The sequence below is a fragment of the Rhamphochromis sp. 'chilingali' genome (assembly GCF_963969265.1).
Source record: "Rhamphochromis sp. 'chilingali' genome assembly, chromosome: 2".
NCBI classification, from domain to species: domain Eukaryota; kingdom Metazoa; phylum Chordata; class Actinopteri; order Cichliformes; family Cichlidae; genus Rhamphochromis; species Rhamphochromis sp. 'chilingali'.
Window position 1 is genome coordinate 29,745,667 of NC_137930.1, and position 23,125 is coordinate 29,768,791.

General features: G+C 39.1%; 1 protein-coding gene across 2 annotated transcripts; it reads left to right on the top strand.

Moving 5' to 3' along the window:
- Positions 1–3,765: 3,765 nt before the first annotated feature.
- On the top strand, positions 3,766–21,688 carry slc26a1 (solute carrier family 26 member 1). Of its 2 annotated transcripts, none has more exons than XM_080875904.1 (8): positions 3,766–3,902; positions 14,335–14,818; positions 14,906–15,112; positions 16,825–17,071; positions 17,176–17,407; positions 17,769–17,952; positions 18,433–18,720; positions 18,820–21,688. In XM_080875904.1, the coding sequence occupies exons 2-8, from the start codon at positions 14,411–14,413 to the stop codon at positions 19,399–19,401; spliced, it is 2,148 nt and encodes a 715-aa protein (XP_080732030.1). In that variant the 5' UTR covers positions 3,766–3,902; positions 14,335–14,410; the 3' UTR covers positions 19,402–21,688. The 2 variants fall into 2 exon arrangements, with proteins under 2 accessions (XP_080732030.1, XP_080732029.1); XM_080875903.1 differs by lacking the exon at positions 3,766–3,902 and adding an exon at positions 9,738–9,876.
- Positions 21,689–23,125: the final 1,437 nt, after the last annotated feature.

The window sequence follows — 23,125 nt, forward strand, 5'->3', positions numbered from 1 at the left end:
TATTCAGTCTTTTTATACTGTTATAATTAGACTGTTATACAGTCTAATTATACTCTTAGAAGCAACAGAGGGCAAGTTCACTGCTGATAATCGTCCTCCTTGGAATGCTCCAGACTAACAAATTCACAACACTCACACTCATTGGTGCTCAGTTACTCAAGTGCATTGGGTGTCCCTGTTTTCCACATACTGCTTCAGGATTGGTGTTTCATTTAAATAATGGAAAGGTGGAATATTTCATGTGTTGTTGTATGTAAATATTTCAAAACCTGATAAGGACCAGATGACTTTTCATTCTATCCTGATATCCTAAACGTGTGATTTCTTTTACACACAACAGTATATACGGTTACTACAGGGTGGGCCATTTATATGGATACACCGTAATAACATGGGAATGGTTGGTGATATTAAAGTCCACCCTGTATTATTTTAATAATAAGGTTGTTGTCACCTGCTTTCACCTGGGCCCTATTTCAGGAAGCCGGTTTAGTGCAAACTCTGAGTAAGTATACCCTGAGTTAACGAAAACTCTGGTTTTTCGGTTTCACAAAGCGAGTTTAGATTAATTCTGAGTGAGTTACTATGACGACACACTCCGTGAAGCTAACCTGCCCCCTAGCAGGTTTACTTCAACTAACCCTGACTTTCTCCGCCTCTTTGTCGGAAACCTGACTGTAGGAAGTGTCAGACATGGCGTGCCCCTTCCTTGAAGAGCCAGTAGATGTTGAAGCCCAAATTCTCCGCAGAGCTCTCCGCCGGGAGAGAGTGATTAGAGCGCGTTTGGACATTTTATCATTTCCTGATGATTTTCTGTGTGAACGTTACCGTTTTTCAGCACAATCTATAATTTATTTGAATAACATCCTCAGGCCTAATATTGCTCATGTGACACATCGCGGACATTCGCTCAGTTCTGTACATATTATTTGTATTGCACTTCGGTTTTTTGCAAACGGGAGCTTTCTGTATAATATTGGTGACGCTGAGCACGTTTCCAAGGCTACCGTCTGTCGGGCAGTCAGGAATGCTACAGTTGCACTGAAACGTCTCCTGTACCCGTTTGTGGTGTTCCCCGGTCACAGACCCACAAGATTTATCAAAGAGGGATTCCACAAAATTGCAGGTATCAGGATGAACGAAACTTAATTCATGATGTGATGATACTTGAACTACTACTTAAATTTTACATTTATTCTCACGGTTCCCAGGCGTGATTGGCTGTATAGATGGCACTCACATTCCAATCATTGCTCCTTCAGTAAATGAAGGAGACTATGTGAACAGGAAGTCTTTCCACAGCATTAATGTACAGGTACATAGTTCCCTGTAGCATTTCAAACTAACAAATTATTTCATTATAGTAATGGATGCTAATTTGTTTTCTCTGCACTGTGAAGATCATATGTGATGCTGCCAACATTATCACAAATGTGGAAGCCAACTGCTCAGCCTCTGTGAGTGGTGGTGGTGGAGGACCCCCACCTGTTTTTCGGGCCTCCGCTTTTTTTCTGTTGGCTATAACGGGTCAAATTTGAGCATACAGAGTAAGCAAATATGTACTTGTAATGTGCTCAGATAATTTCAATAAGTGCTTACAGAGGGGAAATTAATGTAGCCTCTAACTGCAATTGATTTACATCGGACAAACAGACCAAGCACTATGGCTCATAATACAATTACACCTTACCTGTTTGGACTATATTTTTATATTTCATTTTTACTTGCTGCCAGGAACGTTTGGGGCCTGTTGGGTTGCACCTGCGCTCACATCACATCACAAAATAAAATGTATGAAATAAAAAATAAAATAAAATATAATAAAATAACGTGTTAAATGGATGGAAATCCCTAGATCAATGTTTAAATTAACACTCACGCATTGACTCTGTCGGCTATGTTTTGCCATGCATGCCCCCTTTCTTTTGCAGCTGAGGCTGTGTTACTTTTTTCCCGCAAAATTTGCATGTTATCGGCATATGCTGCCATCAGAATTTCGGCCTCAAGCGCTGTAAAATACATTGACCGCGCCTTCTTTCCCTCCGTCTCCATGGTGACTCGCTTAATCTGTGCTCCACTAATCAGGGCTTTATGTATCCTCGTACGCGCGTTTAACTTGGGGTTAAAGCAACTCCGCGTTGACTGAACTAATTGTTATCAGCCTTTCTGAAACCGAATATTCCGAGTTGGACAGTTCGGGGTTACTCAACCCTGAGTATCGTTTTTCACTGAGTTTTCTAAACCGGCTTCCTGAAATAGGGCCCTGCTGTTCAAACCTGCTGTTATTGAAGGAAAGCTGTTACGGCCGAGAGGGCCAGGCAGTGGGTGTGGACTCAAATGCAGACACAGAGGGAGGCAAAACGGGCGTGAGCACAGAGTTTATTTACAGAGCTGAGCGAAGTTACAAAACAGAAAACTAAGAATGCTATAACCTATGCATGCTATGAACTGTGAAAGCTATGAGCGGAAAACTGTGAGGCAAGACTGTGAACGAGAAACTCTGAGGGCTGGATTCCACAGAGGGATCCGGGGGAATGGAGAAAGGGGGCAGCGGCTTGGAGGGAGGTGTGAAGTCAGCGTTGCAGATTTGGAGTGTCAATCGAGGAGGGAGTGTCCAGGGGGTTCCGGGTGAGGAGTGTCCAAAGCAGATCCAGAATAGGCTTGGAGTGGGGAGCTGAGCAGGGAGGCAGGCAGATGGGTCCTATGGCGAAAAAGGAAAGAAAACACGGTGAGGAGAAAAAACAGTAATCCAGAGTTCTCGCAAGGGCTTGGCGGCCTAGCACTAACATGTGTTAGCAGAAGATCTGGCAGGGGTCTGTCGTGAACGCTGGTCTTATATGCAGGTGACTTGATTGGAACCAGGTGTGGAAGCTGATTGGAGTCTCCGTCTGAAGGTGGAGCCCAGCAGAGTGGAAACACCCCGTATTCACCCGGACCATGACAAAAGCAAGAGAGAAGGGAGCTAAAACAGCTTGTTTCACATAGTGAATCACACTAATCACAACACTAAGCTCTTAAAGCAGGAAATGAGCATAATTCTGCCCCTTTTCCAGATGATCATGAGAGGCACAGAATATTTTTATCTGTTATTTAAAACAGCGGTCCCCAACCCCCGGGCCTCAGACCGGTACCGGTCCGTGAGTCGTTTGGTACCGGGCCGCGAGAGTTGAGGCTCAGGTGTGAAATGTATGGTTTTCAGGGTTTTTATCGGTTTTCAGCGTTATTTTGTTATCGTTTTTATCGTTTACTCGGTTTTCCTGGGTCTTTTCATGTGTGTTATGAATAAATCTTCTTTTTTTCGGTACCGGTACTAGTTTTATTTTGTTGTATTTATCCGCGACACCTTAAAGGCCAGTCCGTGAAAATATTGTCGGGCATAAACCGGTCCGTGGCGCAAAAAAGGTTGGAGACCGCTGATTTAAAAGACATCATTAATCGTTAAATTAATGACAGTGTAAATATGAGCTGTGTTTATGAGCTGAATAGGAAAGAACGGGATTTGTTTGTTCCCTTATGATAATACTGAAATATGATAAAATTTTATACTCAAAATGCATCATCTTTACTAATATGCACACACACGCACTAGCAGGAGCTTAGTTACCATGGTTTCCATCATCCACAGACAACGGTTCCTCTCTCTCACTCTCTCCTTCTCTCATATTCTCTCCCCATCACCCCGCCAGGCTCTTCTCCACGGACAACAGGCTGCCAAGGACAAGAGGGGCTGCTGCTCCCATCATGCTTTGCAGTAGGAAGCAGGAAGAAGCCAGATATTGTCAGCAAGCAGCAAAGTGGACAACAGTACAGAGGAAAACAGACTGATAGTGAACGAGGAGGCAGGACTCAGGGAGTTATGGCCAGTGTTGCCTTCAGGACACATTCAAGCTCTTTCGCTCTGGGTAAGTCCTGCCTCACATTGCTTGTGTTTAACCAAGACTGTGTCCGAAAAGCATGATGAAGCATGTAGATGGTGGAGCAGGCTTGCAGACATATGCATGCTGCCGGTGGATTTAAAGGGGCAGTGCAGTAATCCTTTCAGATGGAAAAAGATAAGGGTCTTTACTGAAAGAGACAAACAAATGCTACAAGACTGAAGAAACTGTCACTTCAAAGACGAGTGCAATATCAACAGCGCAATAGTGACTGAGTGAAGATAAAGAAGCAAATTACCACATCTCACTGACAAATATGCCATTCAGTCTAGCATATAATGCATTGAGGGACACACCCACACACTTGCACACACAGAGAGACACAGTGTCCTTTACTGTGAATTTCAGCCCTATTTATTATCCCTTGCAGACTTATTTAGATAACAGCAACAAGCAGATAACAAACAATCTGTGCCAAAATTTGCATGTTTGTCCCTCAGGAACAATTAATCTGAAAAAAAAAAAAAAAGCTACAGAATCTTAAAAAGTTTGACATATTCCAATTATGTTATCATTGCACTGTTTCACTGGAGAATTTCAACACCTGATTACATTTCTTTGGTCTTACTCTTGAAGGTTTTGACTATAACTACATCAAGTTTAGAGTTTTAAAAACTTCTTCAGAGCTCCTTTGTTGTTAAAACAACATATAAATACTATGATTTAGCCACCCCTCATTCACACCCCTGAGGCAGGGAGGACGTAATCGGTCATGTTTGTTTGTCTGTATGTTTGTTTGTTAGCAGTCTAGTGTGCTCAGTTTTTAAGATATGTTCAAACTTTGTCAGTAACAGCTCAAGCTGATTTAATTTTGGTGAAACCAATCAAGGTCACACCAAATGTGAAAATCAGTAAAAACATTATATTACCCACAGTGTTTTTATTCATTGTCTTCAAATTTAATGACAATATACTAGGCCGTGGGAGACATGAATACCCTGACGGGCTAAGCATTTGACCTTGAACTTCATTGTTAGTGAACAAGGTCAAAGTTCACCTAGACAAAAAAAATCGAGTAATCTATCACAAATATGGAGCGAGCATGTACAGCATGGAGAGAGCAACTCGGCTCCAATCACAGAGGTAAAGATAATAAAATACAACAATATGGTATGTAATGTTTCAAAGTCATGGGTCAGACAGCAACATGTTGTAATAAAAACAGACTAACGGCAGCATGTTGTAATAAAAACATCATAAACATCACTGTTTTAGTATAACTCTTGCCCTTCTGGGAGGGGCAGTGTGCACTCAGAGTGCTCTTGTGTCATTTTGTTTAGCTAAAGTGGGAAATAAGTACAAGGATTTTTCTAAAGGGCAAAATTACACGGAAATACGGTACATTATCCAAAAACAGAGTTTGTACATTGCTAACAAACTTGAAAGTCAGTATTTGGTTTGACCATCTTTATTCTTTAAACACAGCCTGAACCCTCTTTGGCAAGCTTTCTTGTAATTTCTTGAAGTCGTCTTCAGGAAAAGTTCTCCAGACTTCTTGAACAAACATTATAGCTTTTTAATTAATATTGACTGTCTTTTGTTCTGTTCTCTGTCAGCATGATCCCAAACTGCCTCAGTAATGTTCAGGTCCAGGCTGTGGGGAGGGAAGGATGATCTGATATCCTCGTGTTGGTGTTGTTCCCAGACCATCATGAAAATGTTGTTCCAGGTTCACCATTGCAAGTGACCAATCACATTGTTGTGACGTTATTCCTTTGCGTGCCAAGCCATTTGTGCATTTATGAAATTCCAATGTTGCAAGGACAATATCAATTCTGCTTACTGTTTATTAAAGGGTTAGGGTGTGGGTTAGGGTCAGGGTCAGTTGATCGGCGGACAGAGGCGGTTTCACGCAGCTTAAGTACAGTTTTTTGTTTTACGCCGGTTTTTCCCGAAGTCGCAAAAGTATGACGTCACAGGTGCCTTTTTGGTTTTGCTTTTACAGCTTTCGCGAAGCAGGTAACGCCTTGTCACAACTAACTTCTAGTTAGACTTGTATTTCTAACTGATCCACCTCATGTTGTGTAGCTTTCTTGATTTTATTCTTATTGGGCTACATGTTTATTTATTACATAGATTATACAGTACTCAAAATTCACCTTTTTATATAATTGAGTGTCTAATTATCTGGGCTGAAACCAATAAGAAAGTTACAGACTATATTTATATGAAGACTGGTTATACTTGCTCTATTTGATGTATTTTAACCATATATAGTACTTATTACAGAAGTAACACCTGCATACGTGTGAAGAAATTGCTTTGATTTTGCCACCCCATCTGATTTCCATGCCACCCTAAGAAAATTTCTCTAGATCCGTCCAGTCTTTTTTCTTGTTTCTTAAGGTCATGAATTTCAGATACTGTTCATCTGCTACAGATAGTTTTAGGCCTGCCACTTTCTTTGACATTATTTGGAGATTGAACAAAAAGAAAAGTGACCAAATTGAGAATGTTTGTAACAAAGTTCCTAAAGATATAATTTAAAATTGGTTCTTTTTATGTGTAGAAACAACACTGGTTAGACTCAGGTGTGTTTTTTAAGTTTGAATGATTCAAATGTCAGTGATAAGTAGCTTAACAAACAAATCGGTTTCCTCTGAAAATTATCAGTGCAAAGATTGGATTGAAAGTCAGTGAAAAAGCAGCCAATGTTTAAAGAAGAACTCTGAAGGACCTTCAGAAAGCCTGCTCACAACCATTTTTAAAAATCACAAGAAAGTCTGGCTCCTTGGAAGCAAAATATAAAGAAATGAAGGGTTGCTCAAGAAGAGTTTTTTTTGCACAGCACTGTAATTGTCGTAACACATGTTTTATGTTGATTGTTAGCATTAGGTCCTGTACAGCTACATTTGGACATTTAACATTTATTGGATGCCAATTTATTCCTGTGGAATTCTGTGGATTTCATGTACTCAATGCATGAAGGCTCTGTTACCCTTGGCTTAACTCTCTCATAATTAATTCATTATTATTAGTAGTATTAGTATTTTATTTAACAGGATAACACAGATTCAAATAACCAATCCATGAACGCCACCAGGTATTTTGGAATCATCAGATAACCTGACGGTCATGTCTTTGAACAGCTTTAAACCTAGAGTCTTCTTACTATGAGATGACAGACTGATGATTTGTTTTATTGGTTTACTTATGTAACTATCATAAGTACACTATCAGTTTCATAAGGTTACTTAGTGTTTTCTTTATTCTACTCCATGGTAAAGTGCTTTTACCAATTGCTTTTCCCCCCATTATCGTTTTTCTCATTAATGATATCCTCGGGTTTGTTCAGTCCACATTTAGATAGAAATTCTTCATTCAAAATGGGCTTAATAGTTTTGGCCCCTCGTGCCCTGCCAAGCATTTATCTTCATATTAGAAACCCTCGGTCACAGGTGCAACAGAAACAGCAAAACATCCCTGGAGGCTGTTTGGATGTTGAATTTAGCTATGTGACAAAGTGTGGCTATTAAATGGTTTTATTAGCAGTATGTCATGTTCAGCTTTCTGTTTTGTCTACCCAATTGTATTGAGGTTTACAGTCCTACATTGATGTAATAAAATAGTTTGCAGAGTCTGAAATGTAGCTTTTGTTTGGGTTTTTTTGGCAATTTCTGTGATCTCACCTTGGGGTAGATTTGCTGGGACATCCACACCTGGGAAGACTGGCAACTATTTTGAATATTTTTCACCTGTCAGTTTAGATAAATTTAGACACACCCGAATGTCTGTGTAAGCATGGGCCATTAATTGCCAATATTCCCCTTTTCATACTCCCAAGACACATACAGCAACTGAACGCTGGTACTGTCAAACTCACGATCTGTTAATCATTTGATCGATTAATCAAGGTCCTACGAAAACGTTATTTTTCCCAATATTCTATAAAATGTTTTTCTACTCTGTGAACTCAAATCACTTTTTACTACATTTAAGGTTCAACATTTCATACAGAACTTCTGTGCCATCAAACACCTGTCATATTCAGACTCTGTATCTTGTCCATGGAAACTTTAAAATGCAAAGCGAACCACTAATTTGATCAGAAGACCAGCTGAGACCAAGAAAAAGCGACAGGTACAAGCATCAATGACAATTGATACTGTGATTATCTGATTAGGTCAGAAACATCATTTAGAGCAGGACCGGGCTGGCTTGCAAATGCACGGCAGCATTAAGACAGCTTAAATATTGGACCTAAATTAGATTCACCAAGTGGATGTGTGAAAAGGCATCAGGACAGCTGTTAGCTGATGTGCAATAACGCTGAGATCAGTTGGTGTCCCAGGATTGTGATTGAGTTTATTTAATAAAATGCTTAATGCCACACTTGCAGACTCTGTACAATGCAATTCACCAATGTTTCATAAACATCTCACATGCAAAGGCTTATTGGAATGAGCTGCTAATATAAAACAGATTAAGCTGAAATATAACAACTGCTCATCCACACGACCTCACACTTCACAGTGCACTGCCTTGGAATATAGTGATGAGGTATGAAGTGGAACAGCTGCATAGAAATGCTGGTTTAACCTGTTAAAGTGTAATAAGCTCAGTGCAAAGATACCAGGACTGTTTTCCTGATCGTTTTAGAAAGATTTTAACCAGAGTAACCGAGTAATTTCATTTGAGCCTGGAGCAACTCTCACAGTCCCCCATCAGGCGAGATCGCCTTTAAAAAGCTACTGATTCAATCAGTAACACAGCTACTGAGTCAGTATAGGTTCCTCAGCTTGTAAAGGGCTGGTGTGTCACAGTTTCTCTGCAATATTCAGTCAATGCACTAAAACTGAAAGTTTTCAGTGTTCGTGCGCACTGCTGCGAAATGTTATGTTGGCACATTTTGACTGCTGAATTTGTTTTTCCACCTCCCAGGTGCCTTTTTGGTTTTGCTTTTACAGCTTTCGCGAAGCAGGTAACGCCTTGTAAAACAGTATGTATATGTTTATTTTCATCAAGATCTCTGACAAATGTAGGCAAAGTGTTGCCTTCCCTTCTCTAGTGACAGGGATTCACAATCTCTGTGGAAGATTTACATGCTAATGAAGCAATTTGACACCTGCAGTTGCCTATGACTTGAAAAAAGCACATGTAAATTGGTTAGTAAGATACTAATGCCTTTTTATCCGGAAGCACAAATACCATATTTATTGTAAATCCTAATTAAATGTGCTTTGATGAAAAAAAAATACTACCATGTCAGATTTTTCTTTATATTACACAATACTGAATTATTTTTAAATGATTATATGTGTGTCTATTAAGAACTTTAATCAATTACCGAACCTTGTACCTTATAAAATAGCTGATATAACCTCAGATTAGATTAAGGTGCTAATTCATTAATACGCTATTGGTGCAATGTTACTCATTCTGTGTGTGCTTTGTGTTTTTTAATCCAGTCATATAGGAACAAATCATTGTTTAAATCATTATGCAAAGACCACTTAACTCACAGGTGACATGAGTTTATTTTAAGGAAAGCTGTTTCCCAGCAGCAATTCTCTGCTTGTCACACCTTAGGTTCTGTTTGCCTTGTAATCCACTCTGTCTACAAGATATATTTAAATACTATGGATATGTTGACACAGAGTCTAGGTCCATTTTAACATTGCAAACACAATCACGGCCCGAGCCATCCAACAGAGTGGATAAACACTGTGATCCAGTAAAAAATTGACTCAATTTAACCTCTTGCCAACAAACACACTTGCATATAAATACAAGACCCACCCACTCCCAGCTATCAACCCAGTAGGGAGGGAACAAAGCGCTGCTCTTATCTCACCATATACATTCAGCTCTCACATCGACTGGTCTGACTGCTTGCATGACATCTGAGATTTGAGGACAGGAAGAGAAAAATACACTCAGAGTTGACTTAAATATGACACAGTGAAGACGGCTATTTGTAGTTGTGCCAGTGACTCTACAGGTGAGTGCATTATTAAATTTCACTGACTGGAACTTTTCTATGAATTTGGATTTGGACGTAGAGGAAATTCTGGCTTTGAAAGCTGAGTTTGTTTTTCACTGGGAAGCACAGTTCAAAGTTGTTCTTTATAGTGAGAGTAGTTAGTCTGCAGGGAACAGATGTCTGTGTTATTTCAGGAGTTTTTGTAATTATTTATTCCCCATTTGCAAAGGTTTTGAACACCACAGAGAAAGGTGTTTTATTTAGTTCCACCCATTTCAGATTAGAGATGTTTCAGCGGTATTAATGATAAATTACACCTACTGCGCTAAGCTGGCATGGAGCGGTTGTGTGACAATTTAGCTTACTCAGTGTTTTTCTCTCTAGATCAGCGGTCCCCAACCTTTTTTGCGCCACGGACCAGTTTATGCCCGACATTATTTTCACGGACCGGCCTTTAAGGTGTCGCGGATAAATACAACAAAATAAAACTAGTACCGGTACCGAAAAAAAGAAGATTTATTCATAACACACGTGAAAAGACCCAGGAAAACCGAGTTAACGATAAAAACGATAACAAAATAACGCTGAAAACTGATAAAAACCCTGAAAACCATACATTTCACACCTGAGCCTCAACTCTCGCGGCCCGGTACCAAACGACTCACGGACCGGTACCGGTCCGAGGCCCGGGGGTTGGGGACCGCTGCTCTAGATGTTATCCTCGCTGTCATTTTTGACATCACATCTGTGTGAAACAATTCTGGAGCCTGACTTAAACGAGTGTAATGACTTGCAAAAATGCCGGTTCTCTGACTTGAGGTTAGCTTCAACACAAGTTGCCTGCAGAAGGACTGTTGGCTTTGGAAGACCTCAGATTTAGTGCTCATTATGTGGAATGCCACATTTTCTATCTGTGTACTTTAGGTCACTGCAATACTATGAAAGTTTCTGCGTATGCACATAATATGCAGACCTGGCATAATTTAGTCACTTTTTGTGGTATACACAAATTTATATTTTGAGATTAAATGACAGCTGGGATGGACTCCAAGGTGAATTCTAAGCAGCTGAGAAGTGCTTTCATCACATGATTAAAGGCAGAAAACTTTGATTAGAAACGGCTGACTGTCACACCTTCAATCAGTTGGTTTCGGTGCTTTTCGGGGCTGACACTGAACTAAATGAACTAAATTTGTTTGGGTCCTCAGTGTGAGTTCTATTCCTCAAAGCAGTTAATCTTTACAGATTGTATCTGCTGGCGGGGGTGAGCTACCAAGCAAACAGCAAGCCAGCTCTTGATTTCTTTTTATGTGTTTTTCGTCAATGAGAACGGTCACAATTTATCTCCTGTCACTTCTATCAGTTAGAAACTTCAGGTGAGATTTATGATACCCACATGAACATAGACTTGTTTGTTGCTTCAAAGGAGCCGATTCTGTGCTGCCTGAACAGTTTTTGCTCGCTAAACAAAACTACCCAGAGACAGCGAGTTTAATAAAAAGCAACATAAAAGTTAAATATGAGCAAAACTAATCAGAAACAAAAACAGCAAATATATAAAAGATAAACAATTCCTATCAAGCCATTGACTACATAACAGCCAGCGCTGCCACAGGAAGTCTACAGTAAATCACAGCACATGTCAGCGTTCTGATGGCACAGACAGATTATATGTCACTTGGTTTTTTTTATGGTTTCTGAGACATGTTATCTTAGCTGCAGCGCTGCTGCTACTGTATTGTTGAACACCAGGAATGTGCTGACAAGTTAATATCTATATATAAATTATACTCGGTGCAACTGTAATGGCTTTTAAAAGCTAGTTGAACATTATGTGTTTACAAGCGACAAAGCTCTGATAATCTTCCCTAGATATTTAGAACAAAAAGGTTTTTTAAAAATTAGAGGTTTGGTTAATTTAACACTTCAGTAAATAGTATTGAGGCTTCATTCCAATAAATGTCAAGACCTATGCAGTCAAAATGCTGAGTAACTAATAAGCCTGTAAAACTGTGAAATCATAATGCTTTGCTTATAGGTCAGAGCTGATCCTGATCCTGATGACATTGAAGGAAGAAAAATCAAACATAGAGTGGCCTACTAATACACCTAGCTCAAAAAACCCTGTCCTCCACATAGTCCTCATTTATGAAATAGCTAGCCAGCGATAATGGACCGTCTGCTGCTTAAGAAGCAATGATTAAAAAGGGACAATACAGTTTAATTATGATTTATTGCAGCGGTCCCTCGAGTTATGTTCTAAAAATAACCCGCAATGAGTGAAATCTGCGAAGTAGCCAGTTTTATTTTTTACAATTACTATAGCTGTCTTAAGGCTGTAAAACCCCTCACTACACACTTTATACACTTTTCTCAGACAGGCATGAACATTTTCACACTTTCTCTCGTTTAAACACTCTCAAAGTTCAAACCTTGTAGAAAAATAAGTCCAGTATTATAGAATGAAACCAAAGGCATCTGCAGGTGACGACGTTTCGTCGACCTTTTTGTTTTTGTTGGGGAGAAAACTTACAAGCATACAGTACAGCACTTCAGAATCACACTGTTTAACCAGGTGAGCTATAGCAGCATCTGTATAGATAGTGGATAATTTTTTTCATTCATCCCTGTCACCAAAAACAGTACCTAAAGCATTTTTTTTTTTGTTTAATTTGACTTATTTTGAGTTAGTTATTGTATGTGGTGTAATAGTTAGCCCATCAACCACCTCGTGACCTTCTGTGCTTTGGGACAAATATGTTGCTATGCTACATTTAGACACTTTTGACCCAGTTTCACTGCAACTTGAAAACCTATGACAAATTTTAGAGTTAGAATTCATGTACTAAAGCGTAGTATGTATAGTGTTTCATGCCTACTTTAAGCTAGGTGATAATAAAAAGAATCTAGCAAGCTCATACTGACAATTTCAATTTTATTTTCATCATGGCTAGTTTTAGCATGCTAAACAGCGCAAAACACAAGTTCTGCAGGCATTTGGACTGCATGTTTGTGCAGTTGTTAGCTCTATTGTCTCACAGCAAGACATTCCCTGGTTCTGTGCTGAGATTGCATATTTGTCCTTAAGGTTTCCTCTCACAGTCCAGAGAAATGTGAGCTAGCTTAATTGGTGATTCTAAATTGGCAGTAGATTTGAGGCAGAAAAGTGCTTGAAGTGTATCAAATATGGTTAAAATATTGCTAAAATGACCTGATGATGTAAGTGCTGTTGCAAATTTCATTCATATTTGATCAAACGTTTCACTGAACAAATGTGTCAAAACACATTTGGATTATTGTCTGGGAATCTCACATATTTGGAGGCTATAAAATATAAGGATAAGGATAAGTCATACATGATAGCTGTAAGATTAGGCTTTGTCCTTTGAATCCCTGAAACAATTTTCATGGTAATAGTTTTTAAGAAATTTCACTAAAAATACCAAATGTTAACTCAGTGTTGCACTAGGTCAAAATATGAAATTCACCACAGTCATTAGGCTTCATCTACTGGGAGCTGTAATGGTTTGCACATGAGTGAATTCACTAAACTATTGGAATGTTAGATATGACGAAGTAAACTCAAATGAATGCAAGCTTCCAACTAGACAAACCTTAGTTTTCTCATTCATTTTCTTAACCCCTTACTCAATTTAGAGTTGCATGTGGGGCTGGAGTCTTTTCTAGCTATTATTGGGGGGGAAAGGCACTACTGGATAGGTCTATCCAACATATGGGCTTTCCTTTCCATTTATATTTCTCTTTTCCAAAACCAGCACCAGGGATCATTTTATAACGACTGCAGTCATGTTTTGTTCTGTGTTTATAAGGCCATTGTCAGTAATTTCCCATCGCTTTGGTCTTCAGTAACCTTGCCCCCACTCAACCCCAGCATAGCCACAATTAAAGAGTGTAGGGGTATAAGATAAGCTATGTTTCACTTGTGCCTTACATCATATCACAATTTAACCTTGTCCATATTGTATTTAAATCGTGTGTGTGTGTGTGTGTGTGTGTGGTATGTTTGCTTCTAGACAGTGAGGAAGTTTAACTTAATGGCACATCTTGTCATGGATTTTCAATGGAGCTAATTAACCCTTGCCCTGTTGTTAGTTTATTTACAAAGAAAGATAGTGTTAAGTTAATTCATAACCCCGAGTGAACGTTCTCACACAGAGCTCTGTATCAGCAGTTTAAAGGACGTGGAAGAATGCACAAAGAAAAAACATCAGCAAAATTACACTATGTCATCACAAAAACGTGGGACCGTTACAGAGAACAGCATTTGCATGTCATGAGAACTGTGACTTAAGGAATCCTTAAAAGATGGAGTCCAAGCTGAACTTTTGGATGAAAATGGTTTAAATGGACCATTCTGACAGCCGTCAACAAATTTGTTAGATCTCAAAGTTACAAACAATGCACTCAAGTAGGAATCACTGGATATAAAACTGTATTTGTCCCTCTCTTTCGCAGGAGCAAAGCTGACCACTTCATCGTCAACGCTTCCCTTTTCCTTACACTGTGCTCCCTCTTCTTCCTCTCTGAGACCATGGAGGAAGCTGCCAACACCACAGAAACCCCACCGGCCATACCCATTCTCTTGGAGCGACAAGTTCGCCAGCGAAAGCCTGCAGTGTCAGTCCTTAAATCAAAGCTGAAGCAAGCTGTAACTTGCTCTGTGCCCAGAATCCGATCCACCCTGTCAGGGTTTTTCCCTGTGATGCGCTGGTTGCCTAAATACAACATTAAAGAGTATGTCTGGGGTGATGTGATGTCTGGGATGATTGTAGGTATCATCTTGGTACCACAGGCCATTGCTTACTGCCTGCTGGCAGGGGTGGAGCCCATATATGGCCTATACACCTCGTTTTATGCTAACATCATCTACTTCCTCATGGGGACATCCAGGCATGTGTCTGTAGGCATCTTCAGCCTCATGAGCCTCATGATTGGACAGGTAATAAATCAGAATCTGGTCAATCTCCCACGTGCATGTTAAGCATGCAGCTAAAGATTTTATGTTGTCATTTTCTTTTTTCTACAGGTGGTGGATAGGGAGGTGTTCAAGGCAGGTTTTGACCTCAGTGAGGACTCAGCAGTGTCTAATATTGATGTCCTTAATGATACACTGGGCATAAACCTCACAGTCACTAAAGTTCACACTGTGGAGTTAATGGGTATGCAGTGTGGGAAGGAGTGTTACGCCATCAGCATTGCTGTTGCTGTTACATTCCTGGCTGGAGTCTACCAGGTAAAGAGCACAATTGTTTTTCTGTGTATTCTGTTTTTCAAGCACCTTTGTTGGCAAGATGCACACACTGATACAGTGCTATGAACAAGTGTTGGCCTCTTCCTGTTTTCTTATTTTTCTGCAGATTTGTTGCAGTTTCATGTTTCTGATCGTCAAACATATTTTATTATTATACAAAGATAACCCGAGTAAATACAAAAATGTAGTTTTACGAACGTTGATTTCACTTAATAAAGAGAAAAAAAGTTATTAAAATCTATCTGACTCTGTGCAAAATAGCAATTGGACCCTAAACTTAATAACTGGTTTTGCAGTCCTTTGCAGCAAGAATTGCAATCAACCATTTGCAATAACAGACAATGAGTCTTTCACATCACTGTGGAAGAATTTGGCCAGCTCTTCTTTGCAAAATCATTTTAAATCAGCCACATTGGGGGTTTTGATCATGAATAACCGATTTAAACCTAGCTAAGCATCTCGATCTGATTTAAGTCTAGGCTACTCCAGAACTTAATTTTGTCATTTTCCATCAGAATTTTCTGGTAGAGAACAGAATTCATTCAGTTCCATCAATTACAGCAAGTCACCCAGATCCTTAAGCAGCAAAGCAGCCCGAGATCATCACACTACCACCACCATATTTGTCTGTTCTTTATTAAATGCGGATGTAGTTTTATACCAGATATAATGGGATTCAAACCTTCCAAAAAGTCCCCAAAATCTTTGGAATGGTCAGGATGTTGTTTGATAATCAGAATCAGCTGACTGGCCTGTCGACCGCACAAGCAGCGACCTGGATAAGATGAACCTTTGCGCTCTTTTTGGTCACCAGTGGTTTTCACTGCCCATGGATGCCATTTTTACCCAGTCTCTTTCTTATTGTTGGATCATTTACACTGACATTAACTGAGGCAACTGAGACAGTTCTTTAGATGTTAGTCTGGGTTCTTCTGTGGCCTCCTGGGTGAGTCATCAGTGTGCTCTTGGAGTAATTTTGGTAGGCCGTTCACTCCTGGGAAGGTTCACCACTATCCCAAGCTTTCTCCATTTGTGGATAATGGTGTGTGGTTTGCTAGAGTACCAAACCCTTAGAAATGGCTTTATGACACTTCCTGATAGATATCAATGACTTTGATTCTCAGCTGTTTATTTAAATGTATTTAAATTGTGGCATGATACATTTCATTTTTAGCTCTTTCAGCCTACTTCAGTTTGTCAGACAGGTTCTATTGAAGGTATTTTTTTTATTCTGCATTTTTCTTAGTAATCAGGTCAGGGTTTAGCTAATGTAATTGAACTTGGTTTTTCAAAAAATGGGCTCAATCACAGTTAATTCATGATTTAACAAGGGAGTAATTACTTTTTCACACAATGTATGCAGCCTGACCAAGTGTTTCATCCGACTACAGTGATAATGCTTTAATTAAGGATGGTAAAATAATACAGCACAGTTAGACGATGTGTTTCTGTGGAAGGGTCATTATTATGATGATGATCTCACAGCTATTGCATTAGAATTTTTCCAGTTTTCTGGTATTTATTCTTTTCCTTTTTGGGCTTAAATTTCCACACGTCACACTGGACTTTGGTTTCTATATGCTTCTAACTTGAACCTTTTTCACAAATCGATCAAAACACCTGCAGCCACTTAACAGACCAGCATGTTTTTTTTTTTACTCTCTCTCTCCTCTACATCCTTGTCTCCTCGGCAGGTTTTGATGGCAGTGTTTCGACTGGGATTTGTCTCAGTTTACCTTTCGGCTCCCATGCTCGATGGCTTTGCCACCGGAGCGTCCTTCACCATCCTGACCGTGCAGGCTAAATACCTCCTGGGTTTAAAGATTCCACGTCACCAGGGCTATGGCACAGTAGTCGTTACCTGGTTCAACATCTTCTCCAACATTCACAAGACCAACCTGTGTGACCTCATCACTAGTGCCATCTGTATCTCAATATTAGGTCAGTCACATTTGGATACGTATATAATATCAATATAATGTAACCTGGAAAAATAAAATTTTCTTTAACATGGATTTTTATTTCACAATACATTTTTATTTCAGTGGCAGCAAAGGAGATTCAGGAACGCTATAAGGATCGTCTGAAGATGCCTCTCCCCACTGAGCTTGTAGTAGTGGCCGGAGCTACACTAGCCAGTCATTTTGGAGAGCTGAACAGCCGTTATGGCTCTAGCGTTTCTGGTCACATCCCCACAGGGTTCATGCCTCCCCAGCTGCCCAGCTTTAGTCTGATGTCCCGTGTGGTGCTGGATGCCATTCCTTTGGCAGTCATTAGGTAAAGTGAAACCAGTTTAACAGCAGGTTGACTTTGCAGGAACATGTGCCTCTAATCTTAGTTATTACAGATACATATCAGTAGCCACATTATTGTCTGGGCGGGATGCACGACTTTGAGTTTTGACTGGGCTTTCCTTTCAAAACACACACACCTAAGGTCATTTCCACCTCTATTGTTTGTATCTTTTTTAAAGGAAAGTGGTATGGGAAGTTAGATTCTTCAAACTGCTGAACTTTCTAAAAAGCCTTCTTGATCCGTTAAATAATGTTTGATAAGTTGCTAGAAAACATGCTGACCTCAGGTGAGATGAATTTGCAAAACCTAAATATTCACCAAAAATATTATTTTTGTCTTGTAGTTTTGCCTTCACGGTGTCTTTGTCTGAAATGTTTGCTAAGAAACATGGCTACACCGTTCGTCCCAACCAGGAGATGCTGGCTATCGGCTTCTGTAATATCATTCCCTCCTTCTTCCACTCATTCACCACCAGTGCAGCACTGGCAAAAACAATGGTGAAGGACTCCACAGGCTGCAAGACACAGGTACATTTCTTCTTTGACCTGAAGGAATAGTCTAAAATCTCTCACTTGAAGATCTTGGAAAAAAGTGTTCTCACTACATTTAGTTGTGAAATTGCTGGTGAAAGCAAGTGACGTACTAAAAATGCCTTGGGGAATACCTTCTGAGTTGTAAGTCATCACTGGTGATAACCCTAACCCTAACCTAAATGGACTTTTTTGCAAAAAATTTGAATGTTTTTTGATGTACGTCCATTAGATTGATTATTTTCTTTTTTTGCTGATTGCCAAGACTTAGTCTGATTACCCAGGGTTAGGTTCATCACTGGTGACAGCTCAGACCTCCACGTTATTATCCTGCTCAAACTTTCCTGTAAGAGAAAACATTTTCTTGTAACCTTTTTCAAGTCTGTCCTGACGTCAAGTGTGCGGTGTTAGTATTTGTGTGGTAATTTGATTTCTTCATAACTATCAGCTCTGTCTGTCTTCTACCATCTCCACCAGGTGTCAAGTCTGATCAGTGCCCTGGTAGTCCTCCTTGTCCTCCTCTTCTTTGCACCTTTCTTCCAAGCTCTCCAGAAATGTGTGCTTGCTTGTATCATAATTGTTAGCCTTCGGGGGGCACTGAGAAAGTTCAGGGATGTACCGGCTAAGTGGCGTGCGAGCCGAAATGACGCCATCGTTTGGCTGGTTGCCATGTCAGCCACGGCTCTGATCAGTGTGGAGCTGGGCCTCCTTGTAGGAATAATCTTTTCCATGATCTGCTTCATCTTTAGGACTCAAAATCCAAAGGTAAGCAAATAAGGTCATTTTAAATGATGCTTATACTAATAATTGGAAAATGATTCAAGTAATTGTGAATAATCTCAACACTCTGGGGTTTGATGTCAGGTCTCCCTCCTGGGCCGGGTTGATGACACTGATTTTTACGAGGACTTGGAAGAGTATAAGAACCTTGTGGCACCATCTCGGGTTCAAATATTCCGCTTCCAGGCTCCTTTGTACTACGCCAATAAGGAGTCTTTTCTCAAGTCTCTCTACAAAGCTGTCGGAGTCGAACCCTTCTTTGAGCTGACCAAAAGGAAAAAGGCAGAGAAGAAGGCCAAAGATGCGTCTGCGAAGCAGGCCAAGGCGAACGGAGAGAAAAATAACGGAGATGTTGCAGTGAGACTGGTCCAAAGAGAATTGGAGTTTCACACAATAGTTTTAGACTGTTCTGCAATCCCTTTCATAGATTCAGCAGGCTTGGCTGCTTTTCTAGGGCTGGTCAAGGAATATAAAGGGATTGGCGTGAGTGTGCTCCTTGCCTGTTGTAACACTTCACTCATTGATACCCTGCAGAAGGGAAAATTCTTTGGTAAGAATGACGAAGACATGGGCAGCCTTCTGTTTCACACAGTTCACGCTGCTGTTGTCCATGCTAACAGGGCAGCTGCAGCCACAGAGAGCAGGTCAGAGGACTCTGAGGTGTAGGTGAGCCAGAGGAGAAAGAGAAAAGATGTGCCCGGTTCATTCCTCTGTTTGATTTCCCACTGGTATTGTGAAAAAATGTTTAGGCAGTATCAGTTTGGGCATTAGATAGCTCTATGATGCTTTTTATAACCCTTCTTTTTAGAAAACAGTGGAAAATATATTTTTAAGCTTTGTGCCTATTAAATTTGATCCAAAGCCTTCTGTTTCAAAGATATAAAAAAAAAATGGATTCAAGTTGGCAATGAGCAACGCAAGCCAGAGTAAATGAACGATATGGTGAAGACACATATCCAGTGATAAACCAATGAGACAGAAATGGCTTAAAAAATATAACAAATTTTCTGCTTTTAAAAGTAAAAAAAATTGTAAAGGTTTGAAATCCAACTTTACTACATGCATTTTTAAAATCTTTTTCAAGTGTACGTCATTATATTTTTTCCAAGTAAGATGAAGAAAATGTGGTCCAAAAAGAGCTGCAGTAGGTGTTCTCAGTCAGTAGCAGTTTCGTTTTGTTCTGTCAAGTCTTCTCTTTGCAGGAAAAGGAAATGAGCTGGAGGAGTAGCGACACAAACAAACACGTAGCTTTTTAACTTTTCAGTGCTAATGACTGAATATAGACTTTTGCAATTAGTTTTCAGACAACAGTTTTACATAGTCTAGAGTTAAGTGAACCTGAATTTTTTTCAGGAGCTACCCCTGAAAAAGCATTAGTGACATCAGTAAATAAGCTGTTAAAGCAGAGCAAGCACTGATGAACTCTGAATCTGTGCATGCTTGCCTGTAGTGTATAACTGGATGGATGTTTGCTTTTTTTCATTCCCAAGCTAGTTTCCACTCAGTTTCTGGCTAATACTCTGTGTGCAGTTTTAGTACAACACACATGTGCCACAATATGAAAGTATTATTTATTGCAATGAAAGATAAGTCAGTTCAGTTTACATACCTTGAACCTCTTGGCCAAAGTCCGTAATGGCTTTAACCCGGGGTTGTAGAATCCAGATTTAGAGATTTATCTAAGTGCCAGCTATTACCTTGGACGTTAAATCATTCATAAAAGGCTGGTTAAAGTTTTCCTGACACCAGGAAGGAAAGTTATACGTGACACACGAGGACTATGTGCTTTTCTCAGTGTGGTTAGGTGAGGGTTCATTACAACATGCTAGTACTGTTGGACCGTTCCAATGGCCCAAATGGGGAAAAACCATGGAAAGAAATAGTAACATATGATTAAGATGTATATGGGGACTTTGCTCAGGTGAAAATTAAAACAAAAACTGGTGCCTTGAATCGACGGCAACAGGTGATACCATAAACGTGGACTGATTCACTGCCATTGATTGTTAAATTCTCACTCTCGTATCTTTGCTAAACCACAATTTTCCTTGATCTCTTTAAATCTTTCAATTCAATTCAGTTCAATTCAATAAACGTTATTGGCCCCGAAGGAAATTGGGTAATTTCTTTAAAATTTAAAAATGAATAATAACTGAGACTATCTATGTCAATAAAAAATGATATGTTAGGCTGAAGTGTTGAAAAACTGTCACTGTAATATGATGTGGACATGAGACAACTGTAAATTTTGAAAATCATCATTTTCATACATTTATGTTGTCATCTACCATTTCTAAGATTTTTTTTTTTACTGGAATCGTGATAGTGACTTTTGTTTTTAGCAGGAGTTTCTTTGATTCTCGTCTTAGAGACAGCGTTGACGTTCAACATCATCAAATGTTTTTTAATGTTTAACACTTAGATTAAACCGTGTCTTTAGAGAAACACCTGTGGGTGTGATTTATTATTACAATTACTAATATTATTGTTAATTAAAATTGGTTAACAAACAAAAGGATGTCATATAAAGAGAGACTACTTATCATTTTGATAGAAAAACATGTATTCAACCTACAATGGCCAGTACTTTATACTTCGTAACTGAGGAAGATCATTCTGAAGTTGTTTCACATTATAAAGATGCAGCTTTTTGCAGATTGGTGTTTGTGAGCTCTGCCTCTCTAACATGATTCGGTTTAAACCCAATCATATTACTGACCTGTTACAAAACAGGTCAGTGTTACAACACCCTTAATTGCAAAATATTCCTCCAGGTTTTTTTTTTCCTTTTTAATACTTTAGCACTTACTTTTCAACCCTTTTGTTGCCCCTGTCTTTTTTGAGATGTGTTGCTGCCATCAGATTCAAAATGAGGTAATATTTTTTCATGAAATAGTAAAATGTCCCAGTTTAAACACTTGATATGTTTTCTATGTTCTACTGTGAATAAAGTATAGGATTTTGAGAATTTAAAAATCACTGTGTTTTGCTTTTATTTACATTTTACCACATGACACTTTTTTTGGAAAATCAGGTTGTAGTCACAGTAAATTTAGACCTTCATGCATTTACGTGTACAATTCAGACTCTTGTTTCATCTACTCTGTTTTTATCTGGATAGTTAGATACATAAGTATCCCATCTCCTTACTCTGCAAGGAGTAAAGAGACAGATACAAAATTCAATAGATAAAAAAAAAATAGAATAAATAAAGATGAAAACTGGAAAAAATAGCTGCAAAAAAGCAAAAATAACACCAGAGAGAGAGGGAAGAGACCCCACCATGGTGTGTGCATACAGGTATGTGTGAGCAGTAAGTAACTTTCTAGGACATATTTATGCGTATTGTTTCTGTCAGTTAACTCAGATTAGCAAACTGAGTCGGGATTGCTATAGGCAACCGGCCTCCAACGTTTGATAAATTGTTTTGAAGTCTCGTTGAGTATGTTATTTGTTCCATCTGATATATGCTTCAGGTCTGAGCCACTTAACTGTGGTACACTTGATTGCTTCAGTTAGAAATATTCCAAGATATTATTTAACTCTTGCATCACTGCCCTCTGGTAGCTCACCCGTCATCTATCTTGTGATACAGCCGTATTAATGTTAGTTTCCCATGTGAAGCATATTGCTTAAATTCATACTCAAAAACATCATATTGAGATGATTTTAGTTTGCTTCCCAGTTTGCAGTTTATTAAAAACTCTTTCCTGTTTATTAGATTTAAGTCTTTAGTTGAAGATGCCAGTAGGAGTCTATGTAGGCTCTGTGATAGGGAATGTGAATTCTTCTTTTAGCTATTCAAACCACTTAAAAAGCTTGTTGTAGGTAAGCTAGTACATACTCTGACAATCTTTTGATTTTCTTTGCATCAGTCCATCTCAAACTGGAAATTGTATTTATTTATTTATTTTAATTGGGACAGATTGCTGTGAAATTTTAGCTTCATTTTTTTAAAAGGCCCATTCACCCACTTTCAGGCCTTTTTTCTCCTTTGAAATTTGAGACAATATTTGAACATAAATACTTGTGAAGTCAAAAGCCTGAAAATTTCACTGGACTATTCAGAATATATAATTTGGGACCGGGTACATAAACAATGAATTGGGGAATTAAACTACGGGAGAAAAAAACCCAAAACATTTAAAGCATTCCTGTTCATTGAGCATAACAAAGAAAACAAAATAGTTGTGTTTCACAATAATGCAAAATAAAATGGAGAAAATGTTTTAATATGACATTCTTAGTCACATACATGCAGAAAATATGCAATAGAAATAGTCGGGTATAGCTAATATGTATCACACTAGTTATTCTAATCTAAATAGAACAACATTGTGGAGTTTCCATGTAATTTCAGGTGGTAGTAATTACAGGTAGTAATTACAAT